General features: G+C 53.1%; 2 protein-coding genes across 2 annotated transcripts; both read right to left on the reverse strand.

Moving 5' to 3' along the window:
• Positions 1 to 282: 282 nt before the first annotated feature.
• TRAPPC14 (trafficking protein particle complex subunit 14) lies at positions 283 to 4292 on the reverse strand. Its single transcript, XM_090276739.1, has 11 exons — positions 3664 to 4292; positions 3374 to 3469; positions 3139 to 3268; positions 2889 to 2975; positions 2614 to 2734; positions 2365 to 2512; positions 2154 to 2236; positions 1900 to 2063; positions 1288 to 1442; positions 858 to 1051; positions 283 to 745 (listed from the first exon to the last, which is right to left on the reverse strand). Exons 1-11 carry the CDS (start codon positions 4072 to 4074, stop codon positions 592 to 594), a joined length of 1743 nt encoding a protein of 580 aa, XP_090132865.1. The 5' UTR covers positions 4075 to 4292; the 3' UTR covers positions 283 to 591.
• A 214-nt stretch (positions 4293 to 4506) lies between these two features.
• On the reverse strand, positions 4507 to 10100 carry GAL3ST4 (galactose-3-O-sulfotransferase 4). The gene is made up of 4 exons (XM_090276740.1): positions 10012 to 10100; positions 8642 to 8743; positions 8143 to 8446; positions 4507 to 5921 (listed from the first exon to the last, which is right to left on the reverse strand). The coding sequence occupies exons 2-4, from the start codon at positions 8737 to 8739 to the stop codon at positions 4893 to 4895; spliced, it is 1431 nt and encodes a 476-aa protein (XP_090132866.1). The 5' UTR covers positions 8740 to 8743; positions 10012 to 10100; the 3' UTR covers positions 4507 to 4892.
• Between the last annotated feature and the right edge of the window lie 955 nt (positions 10101 to 11055).

Consider the following 11055-nt stretch of genomic DNA (forward strand, 5'->3'; position numbering starts at 1 on the left):
CTTCTCCCTCCTGAACAGGCATTTAATAGTCTTATTTCAGTTGGAAGCAGCAGTTTGAGAATAAGTTACAGGAACAGACCAAAAAAACAAAAACAAAATAACCCCACACAACTTAAAGTGCTTCAGGCTGCAAACGTAAACATGAGGGGCAGGAGGAAGCCACCTAGCTCTCTCCTCACCTCTGACACAGGAGGGCAATTGTCTGGGTCCCTTTACCATTACCACCCTCGATTCTCAGCCCTGGGGTGGGAGGGAATGTCAAAGGCAGGAAAGACAACTTAATAGGAATGAGAAAACACTTTGTAAACTTAGGGCCAGGGTACAAGGCAGGGAACAAGGGAGCTCTTGGAACCCTTGCCCTGACCCAGGGGTGGGGCCAGCCCCCCCCTGGGAAGTCAGGGAAATACTATTGGTTTAGTGCTGCAACCATACCCGCCCATTTCACAGCTTCTTTCCTCAGCAGACGCAGACAGGCACCCTGGTGGGCCTCCTCACCCACAGTGGGAGGCATCCCTAGGGAGGCACAGCCGAGAACAAGGACCCCCTCTAGAGGCATTCGACTTCTGGGAGTGTAAGAGAGCCGGCACAGTGCTATTTGACAGGCTCCACCACCAGAACTTTGCATTCGCGCTTGGCAATCTTGTCCAGAGAAAGCACAGCCTTTTCTGGAGGCAGGTAGAGGGGACGGCCAACGGGGGAAGCCACGGGGGGTGTAATGGCCCTGCGCTCCATCACACTGCCCGACCTGGAGAAAGGCAGAGGATGTGGGCTCTGGTTAGACCTCAGGACCTCTTCTTGCTCCCTCTCCAGTTCCAGCCTCTACTGAGTCCAGGGGCACCCCTCCTTTGGTTCCATACCTCATAAGGTGGCTGCGAGAGGGTTGTTGGTGGGAGAAGGATTGAGAGCGACCCAGGCTGGCCTGGTGCCTCTCCACCAAGTCCCGCACTGCTGGGCTGCTAGGACTGCTCTTTCGAGAGAGAGGCCGGGCCTCGGGGGGAGGGTGGGACACACTGGCAGTGAACTGCAGTTTCAGTTTCATGTGCTGGCTCAGCTGGGGTGGAGAGAGACAGATCAGCATTCCCACTTTGCTTGCCGGCTCCAGACCTTTCAAATACCCTTCCCCCTTGACAGGCCAATGTTGGATCTAAATTCCACCTCCCCTCAGCCTGGTTTTTTCGTGCCGTCCATTGTTATTTCATCCACAGAAGCTAGCAACCCTGATGCCTCCCATCCTGACATGCTGCATCACCCAGCACACCAGCCTTCTCCAGTGCTTCCCTTGCCTACCTCAAAGAGCCCTGTCCTTAGAGCCTGGAAGGCCACACTGAAGGTGAGCGCACTGCCCTTCCGAGAAAAGCCAAGGTTGTTGAGGGGTGTGTGGCAGACAATGGAGTCTAGGGCAGCCTGCATGGCCCGGCGCTCCTCCTCACACAGCTGCTTTCCTGAGGGACAGAAACAGTAACCAGTAAAGGGGCTTCCACAAGCAGTCTTTTTTGATCCTTAAAGTTACCCTATGGAGTGAACTGAGTATATCTTTTGCTAAATTTTATAAATAACAGCTTATATTTACTGTGTGCTTAGGTCTATTCTAACCACTTCACATATGTTAAATCTTTAAATCACCATAACTACCTCATGGGGGGAGGGTGTTGGTGAGCAGTATTATTTTCTCCATTTTAGGTATGAGGAGTCTGAGGCTCAGGGTCACACAGCTTATAAACAATAGAGGTAGAAATCAAACATACCAATACTAGGCAGCCCAGCACCAGCGTCAGTGCTGCCTTACTTCCTCTCTAAACTCTCCATCTATGACATTGGAGACCACCCAGGGACAGAGCCAAAGCCATGACTTTCCCCTCCCCTCCTTCGGGACAGAGGCCCAGCCTGGCAGCAACCTACCAGCCTGTGCGTGCTCCGGAGTCCACACAAGCCTCACAGCAAGGAAGTCCTGGAGATTGTTGAGCAGTGTGTAGGTAACAGTGAAACGCTCGTAGGTCTGCACTGGGGACTCACAAGAAGCAGTCATCACAAAGCATGGGCGGTCCAGGCGGATGCTGGGCAGGCTAGAAGCAGTGAAAGAGAAAAGCAGGATGTGTGTGTTTTGAAACAAAGGTGAACAGGGTGGTGTTCACCAGGGGTTCCCACACACTCACCGGTAGTGGGTGTAGATGCTCTGGGTGAAGGGCAGCTTTGGGGTAGACCACTGAACCACAGCAATCAGGGGAACTTCTAGGCCCTGTGGGAGAAACAAAGGGAACCATCATATGTGTCATCTTTAGGCATCGCTCCCCCGCTGCCCCGGCCTTTCCCTCCCACTGCTTTTTCTTAACCTTTTCCTTGAAATCACCAGCCACTTATACTCACCTCCTTGGCCCCTGGAGGTGGCTGTTCACCCCCTCTCAGCTGAAACAGGAAGTTGTGTTCCTCCAGGGCACTGAGTGGGCAGGGGAAGCAGCCAGAGGTACCAGGGAGCCGACAGAAGGAACCCATGGAGATCTCCCCAGATTGGTGACTAGTTCAGAAGGAGGAAGAGCTGGATCTTTCCATGCCAGAAATCTCAGCCCTGTCCCCATCTCCACCACTTCACAGCCCTACCCCTCCCTAGGACCTCACCAGACATTGTCCACCAGCAACACAGAGCCATCTGGCATGACAGGTAGATAACTGGCGTTGAAGTTTGGGAGAATGCGGATATCCCAGATGGAAATTTCCTCCTGGGAGGAGCTGTTCAGCACTGTCAAAGGTAATCAGCTCAGCTCAGAGTATCTGGACCTGTCAGACCCCACCTTAATCCCCCCCAAAATGGACCTATCTCCACCATCCTGCACAGGGTAACTGCCACCCAGTCAACACCCTTACTACCAATTGCTGAGCCCCCAATTGCTCACCCTTGAGAACAGTCAAGTGTTTTCCAGCCACAGTGAACTGGCGGCATTTCAGAATCGGAGGGGGCAGCAGCGTCAGCAGGGTACTCACTGCAGGAGAGGGTGGAGGCAAGAACTGATGGGCTGGGCACAGACCTAATCCAAGCCACAGTTTTAATCTTGCTGTCTTCAGATAGGGCACTTGCCAATATCACCCCTTCACTCTGTCCCCCAGAGTCCAAACTCCAGCGTTCTCTCCATGCATTCTCCCCACCTTGGGCCTTGAAAGCACTCTGCTCTCCCCGGAAGGTCTCCCCAGGAAATCGGGTCTGCAGCAAGCGCAGGTAGCCTTGATCTCTGACCTCTGGTGCCTCAGCTTCCCGCTTCCACACAGTCACTACAATCTGAGCACAGGATACACAGGACCTCAGTCAAGAGATGAGACTGCTAACCAGTCTTAGAGAAGGCATCGTAATTAGGACAACAGCTCCACCCCTTGCCAATCTTACCTTGGCCTTAGGTGTCCCTGGGGGCAGTCTATCCAGTGAAACAGTGAGTGGGAAGATGACCTCATCTGTGGACACAATTGGTTCCTCCACAGGCAGCTGGGGGTATAAAAGGGGTGAAGAGGTCAGGATAGAGTTAGCCCGGGGGCGTTCCCTTTAAGAGGTCTCTGGCTGTTTTTGCCCTCCCCTCTCAACTGTCATCTGCCTCCAGCTTCCCTCCAATGTCCCTCTTTGGTCTTTGGGGCCCAGGAAATCACACCCTCGCTCCTGTGCGTGTCACCCCAGCTCCTCACCGTGGTCGCTCCCCCTGAGGTAGCAGGGCCCGGGCCGTGGGTGAGAAGGGGTCTGCAGCTTCGAAACAAACCCCCACCGCCGGGATCCCCGCCCCCTGGGGGTTCGAGATCCTGGTCGCAGGAGCCACCGCCACCGGGTACCCCGCCCCCGGCGCTGACCGAGGCCAGGGCTGCCAGGGCGGTTGCCAGTTCTGCCCAGGCCCCTCGGGAGCCCAAGCCCGGACTACCCCCAGCGCTGGAGCCGGCGCCACCCCGGCAGCGCAGCACCAGCAGAAAGCGGACAGTCTCCCCCAGGTAGAGATGGTTGCGCCGGGGCAGCGCCCGGTACCGGCCCGGGTCCCCAGCCAGCTCCGCGCGCGGCGGCAGCGGCACGGCTGGGAAGTACATCGAGTAGTCGCATTGGGACTCCATGGGACAGCAAGGACTGCGCGGGCAGGGGGCAAAGCGGGACGGGGCGGTGGCGGGCGAGCCGCTGGGGTAGGTGCGGGGAGTCCCGACACCTTAGGGGAGCTGCGCGCGGCCAGGCCGGCCCAAGAGACCCGCCGGGGCCGGAAACCGGTACCCCGCCGGGCCGGAACCGGGTACAAGGCCGAATGACTGGAGAGAAGACGGAAGCGGAAGGGAAGGGGCGTGGCCTCCGAGGCCCCGGAATTTGTGGGTGACCGGACACTGGAGGAGAAGGGCGGGGTTCGGCTGCGGTTAGGCTGCAGCAAGAAGGATTTAGGAAAGACTGTAGACAGGCATTTTAGAAATGTAATATTAAAAGAATCCCCTCCACGCCCGCTTCTCCCAGAAAGAAAGACGCTTCATACTCTTCCCTTTCTGCACTATATAAAGCAAGTCCAATTTTCAAATTATTTATTCATTCAACAAATATTTCATAGAGAAATGGACGTATTATTCCAATCCACCATGTCCCAAACTTTCTGTGGCTTACACCATGGTTTGCTCCCCGAGGGAGCCTTTGAGAGTTCTACAGGGACCTGGCAGGGGCCTGGAAAGGGGAAGGGGACAACGAGGGGCAGAGGAGTGCTGCTAGGAGCAGAACGACTGGATTCCTTGACACAGCCTGGTTAACTTTGGTTCCCACAACTGTGCAAAGTTCTACGCTAGGGAGCAGACTTGCTTTCTGAGGGAGGGAAGTAGAAATGTCCTCTGGCTGCCCCATACTTGTCACAGGTGTCCTATAGGTTAGCTGCTCTTTAACCTAAGACTCAGTGGTCTAACACCTAGAGGGAGAGTAGCCTTGAAGTCTTCAGGGGCAGAGAGACTGTTGGAGGAAACTGCTTGGCATCTAGCTTATCCTTGTACTGTAGCTCCGGGGTAGCCAGGCGCTCACATTCCTCCTGGTCTTGGAGGCTCAATCCACTTCGAAGAACATAGCCCAAAACCTTACTTGACCCAAACTGGAAAGGGCGGAACCGTTGGTCAGTTATGTATTTGGGGTCTAAAGCCTCACCCCCCACCAGACAATGTTTAGCCAGGGCCTCCCGGCGAGCACGGAGCTCCGCCACGGCACGCTCCAGCCGACTCTGGCCATATTGCTTTATTCGTGCCCATAGACTTCGGTTGAAGTGAACATAAAGAGCCCAGTCCAGATTGTTCCAGACTCGGGCCCGGGCAGTTAGCTGCCTGTCCTCAGCTGTCAGTCCACTACTGCTGACACTTCTGCCCTGCTGACTTCCAGCCTGGGCATTGTGCATGAAACCCACCACATCATCTAAACCCCAGCACAGGGCATCTGCTAGCAGAACCAATGACTCATCAAAGTACTCGGCCACCAAAACCAAGTCAAAGACAGAGTCCAGCCAGGCCAGACTCCACTGGATGAAGGATGAAGTCCCCAAATCTAAAGCAGCAGGGCTGGACAGCTGACTGTGACCACCAACAGCAGTGGGAGCAGGATGGAAGAGAGTATTGGGACCCAGGGTGTGGGCTCGAGAGCCAGTTCGAGAAGGCAGGACATGCAGCTCTGGGGGGTTGGGTTCTCTGGAGAGATGAGGATATCCTCTTTTGGTCCTCATCTCTGGGGGGAATGGGAGACCGAAGTCAAACCATAGCAAGTTGCGTGCATAGTGGTCCCCACGGGCCCCAGGTCGGTAGAAGGCTCGAGGATTAGCTAGGAAGGCAGTCAAGGAAGGGGCCTTGCGGAAGGCTGATGAGGTGGATTTATAGTAGGAGAAGGCAGAGCGGGCCAGAGCCGCTGGATCTCGGACAATGGAAAAGAAGAAGCTGTCAGAAGGCATGACCTGAAGTACCTGCAGAGGAGAGAAAACAGACATAGGGAAAAAGAACTGGGCCAGGAAGAAACTAAGTGCAAGCCCAGTGTCCACAGATACCCTAACCTCCTCAGACGTCCTCCTGATAGTTCTGCAAGGAACCCCCAGCTTTCTTAACTAGCTGACAGATCTTGGCCAAGTTATTAATGTCTCTGAGACTCAGTTTGCTCATCTACAAAATGGGGATACTTGTGCCTTCCTTCCCAGCTCATTATGGAGGTTACATGGGATAAAGGATATGAAGGAACTTGGAACGTGGGAAGCTCCTGGAGAACATTTATTTCCTTTGGACTTTCTGTCTGCCTTGGTCAGTAAATCCTCTAATAATCACAATTTGTGTTCACTTCTCCAACAAAAAACTATTAACTGCCTACCCTGCGACTCTTGATCACAGCTCTAAGAAAGGAACTGGAGTCAGGCCTTTTCAGTGGGGGTGGAGATCACTGGCTGTAAAGAGGGAAGAGAGGGACAACCATAGTGTTATCTCAGGTGTAGGTGTTGATGGGTAGACAAGACCAGGATGGCTGAAGGACAGGGCACCTCTGGCCCTCCTGGACTTCTTGGAGAGGAAAAGACACCTCTGGATTGAACACTAGAGAGCCATGGTCACCTGGTAGAGAGCTTCCTTGGGACCTGGGACCTTTGGTTCCACTTCTCAGCAAGAAGGAAGGTAGGAATTGGGCTGAGCCAGGCAGATGCACATCAGAAACCAGCTCCTGGGCTCCCTGCAAGGTTTCTGCCTCTGAATATGACTCTGTCATTGAACCTGACTCCCTGACATGATGTCAGCCAATCTTCTCTGCTAATATGAGCATGCCTGCAGGGCAGAGCCTGTGGAATGTGTCTCTTTGAAGGAAGAGAACAGTGCAGAGAGTAGTCTGTGGCATCAGGTGGACCTGGAATAAAATCCCAATTCAGCTATTTACCAGTTAAGAAACTTTGACAGGTTATTGAATTTCTCGGAGCCTTCATTCCTCTGTCTATAAATCTGGCTTAACAATTTAAATGTGGAAGTACATGGAACATGATAGGTAGTCAATGAATGGTGGTGACAATAAATGTTATCATCCTAGCCTCTAGAGAAACTTGCCTCACCCCCAGCAATGGGCCCTTGCTCCCCATTAGATCACACTCATGTTCCTCAGCTGCTTTCTCCAGATCCAGCTTCAATTGGAGTGTGTAGGCAGCCCCCAGTGAAGTTCTACCCACACACACACACACCCCTTATACACACATCCACACCACCTCATCTTAGCTGATATTTTGCTCCCCCTAAGAATGCCACTAAGTAAGTGTTCTTACTACATGATGTCCACCCTTTTCTTTAAAACCTACCTCTCCAGAAAGACCCACTTCTTTTCGATGAATATTCTCCCCACAGTTCCAAATACAAACACATGTACACACATGCCATGGAAGGCACTTTGACTTTGGAGCAGATGGACCTTGGTTCAAATCTGGTTAATAGAGACCAGTCACTTGGCTTCTCAAGAGTCTTGATCTCCTCTTCTATATAATGGAGACATTTATAATGCCTTCCTGGCAAGGTGATGACCAGATTAATACCCGGAACTCAGGAAGTATTCAGTAAAAGTTAGCCTCTTCCCTGCAGGTTTTCATTTACACATTGACTTTCTTTCTTCAAGGGCTTTCAGGTTTCTGTTTGCATTCAAATGAGGACATGAGTACATGTACCCATCTTTCCCTTTAGAACTGAGGCTCCAAGGGTGTCAGGGCTGGGCTATGGCTTGGCATATATCTGATCCTCAAAGTCTAGCAGACATGGTGGGGAGAGTGAGAGGAAGACAGGTCAGAGGGCAGTAGCTAAGCAGAGATCCTGGCAGTGTTATTGGAAGGGGCCAAGGAGGGCAAGGGGCGCTTGGAGGAAGAGATTGGGAGTGAGATTCAGAGTTGGCAGCGCGCTGACACCAGCTGGATAAATTGGTCAGGGAGGAGACTGGAAAATGCACCAGATAGGAGGGCTCAGGACTTCATTCAGCTCTCAGAAACTACTGGAGAAGGGACAGCTGAGAAGAGGAGAACAGAAATTTCACCTTTTTGACCCCCATGTCCAACTTTTGGGTGAGGTGATGTCTGGGGAGCCCCCCATGCCTAGGGTCTCCTCCACTGATGGATGATCTTGGCCACATGCCTGATCCCATCTCTCTCCAGCCCCACCACTCCCCTCTATATCACTCACCTCTTTCAGGTTGAATCTCATGTGATGACAGAGGATGTGGAATGGGGGCTGGGTACCTCCACCCTGAGGGTGGTATCCTTTGACCAGAGAAGCCTGGAAAAGCCTTGGGTAGCCAAACTGGTAGCGGGTAGGGAGGGCAAAACGCAGCCCACGTCGGTCCCCATAGCGATGAAGCAGGCTCAGCACAGAGCTGCTCCCTGATTTATGCGTCTTTAGGAATACCAGCCGCTCCCGGGGAGGACAGGATGAAATAGCTGGTCCTGGGGATGGGGCCCAGGTCTGTTGAAGCTGCAGCCCAGGTAGCCTGGGGAGAGATGGGAGGGAAAGTGTTCTGCCCCTCACCAGCAGGTGGATGGATGGGCATCTTGTGGAACAAGGACAGAGATGTGTGGAGTCTCAGAGGGTATGGAGCCTCCTCCAAGTTCCCAGGAGTCACAGGCAGGATTGGGAGGAGCAAGCGGGGGGCATCTATCAGGTATCGGGACAAGATGAAACTCACCTCCTCTGGAAGGGTACCCCCCACAGCTGGAGGGCAAATCCGATGGTCATGAAGACTCCCAAAGCCACCCCCAGGCTCCGAGGCCCCCAGAGGCGCATGGTCCTGGTAGAAGACAGAGGGCCCATGTGGCACAGGAAAGGGTGACAGGGCAGGGGCCAGGCACAGAGTCAGAGACAGCTTGGGGTAGCTGTGCAGCCACAGAAGACACAGGTTTGAGATTGGGGGTCATTCCCCAGCCCTGTTTGCAGCCCTGATTGAGTCTGCCCCCTGAGTTAGCAGATTTTTGCCTCTGTCAGCGTCTAGAAGGGAAATGAAGGGAAGGAGGGGAGTCTAAGGAAAGGGTAGATAGAGGCTTCTCTCCTGCAGCTGAGACTAATTCAAAGGGGGGGGGGGTGATGATGAGATGCTTTCTACACCCAGATCTAGATGGCCCCACAACTACTGCTCTGCTGTCAGACTCCAGCTCCCCCAACCCCCACCTATAGTTTCTCCCTGAACCTCAGGGGTTTGAAAGGGAATGGGGAAAAGAGACCCTGCCGGAAAGATCAGGGCAATCTGCTCATGTGACAGTGAGGTGGACATTTGCCAGGCCCCTGGCTCCCTTCTGAGCTTCTTCTTGTGATAGATCTGGATGAAGAGCCCTATTTGGAGGCTGAGAAGGAAAGCCATAAGGAGGGAGGGAATACCGGTCAGATGAACCCAGAGAGGTGAGACCACAGGAGTGACTTTGTAATGACTAAGAGTCAGCCATCTAGTCTAAACTTAGGCATCTCTTTTTCCCTCTCAGCTCAGGGCTGACCCCAGCGTGGGGTTACTGATAAAACGCAGATACATGGACACACCTCCACATACCCCTGTTCCCGCTTTCCAACCCCAGTGCACCCAGAGAAGACTGGGAGGGTGGGGCTGGAGAGAAAAATACTCTGCAAGACAAATATATGGACAGACATAAACACTGAGTTTGGAATTCCTTCTGAGGCCCCAGTTTTCCTAATCAACTGGGTGTCTGACCCACCCCTTAAGATTACAACCCACAATCTCAGGCCACAGCCCTTCCAACAAGCCCAGACAGCCCCTTTCCAGGACGAGCCAGGAGTAACCCCAGACAGAGAGAACCAGTATTTGCTACCTAGAGTCCTGCTTCCTCTGGCATCCCTCCCCCAACAAGGTCCACAGGATCCAGCCCTGCACCAGACTCCTGTGTCCAGATTTCTTCTATTCCTTCCACCTATCTCTGTTTCCTCCCATTACTCTCGATTCCAGCCCTCTGTCCCCTTCAGCTTCGGTGACATTCGCCCCCACCCTGACTCCTCCCATAAATTCTCGAATCCCTCCACTGGCTGCAGCCTCAATGTCACTTGCCCACTCACCAAGCCACCTGAGGAGCAGCAGGGAAATCGGGGGTCTGGCCCTTCCCAGCCACCGCCTGGCTCCTCACTCTGCTAAACTTTCCCCATAAACTTTCAGTGCCCAGGCTCCTCCCCTCTCCCTCCCTTTGTCTGGCCAGTCCCTGCTGCTGCTTCAGCTTTGATGGAGTCCGGGGCCTCTCCCTCCCTGCATCTTTCCCTTGTTAGGGCACCCAGCTCACCCTTGGAAGACACAATTTCTGCCCTCTTTTCACACTTAGGAATCATTTATACCTTTTCTTTCTGTGCTTTCTGCAGCACAAAAAGCTCATTCAGGAGACAAAGAAAGGAGAAAGTAACAGACAAGAGTTGAAAGCAGACATTGTCAAAAACTTGTGACAAGGTAGCCAGAGGCTGACACACAGAGAACAGGACCCCACCCTGAAGGCAGGGGGCAGTGGTGTGGTGATATTAATGATGCCTCATGTTCAAAAAGAATTTTGCCACGGACAAGGTGCTTCCTCACACAGTTCCTGTTTGGTCCTCACATTTCCCCCCATTTAACAGAGGAAGGTTCTCAGATCCAGAGGGTGAACAACTTGCCCAAAATCAGTATCAGGGGATAGGATCCAAGAGAGGCGAGAAGCAAGCAGAAAACAAACCATGACAGAGGCTCTGGGGCCTCTGCAAGGAGCCAGGGCTCAGGGAGAGCTGGTGAAATTACAGAAAGTCACACTCAGGGTCCAATAAATTCACTGTTTATTTGTAAAATGCAAAGCTTCTGAAGGATGTGGATGGCAGAGGTCATGAGTTGAGTCCTTTGTGTGTGTGTGTTTTAGTTGAAGAAATTGATACTGAAAAAACTCATAGAGCTGAGGCCCATAGATCCTGGCATCCTATTTACACATACTCAACCAAGGTCCCTACCCTGCACCCTGTCAGCACCCAGCTTTGTTAATTTCTGAGACCAGGTGCCTCCACCATCCCCAACTTTCCAAATTCCTTCAAACCTTACCCCCACCCCCCATGTCACTTTAAAAATCTTCCCTTTCTCCTCCTTGGGGCTGA

This window comes from Furipterus horrens, unplaced genomic scaffold (assembly GCF_987537825.1).
Source record: "Furipterus horrens unplaced genomic scaffold, mFurHor1.1.pri manual_scaffold_5, whole genome shotgun sequence".
Taxonomy (NCBI): domain Eukaryota; kingdom Metazoa; phylum Chordata; class Mammalia; order Chiroptera; family Furipteridae; genus Furipterus; species Furipterus horrens.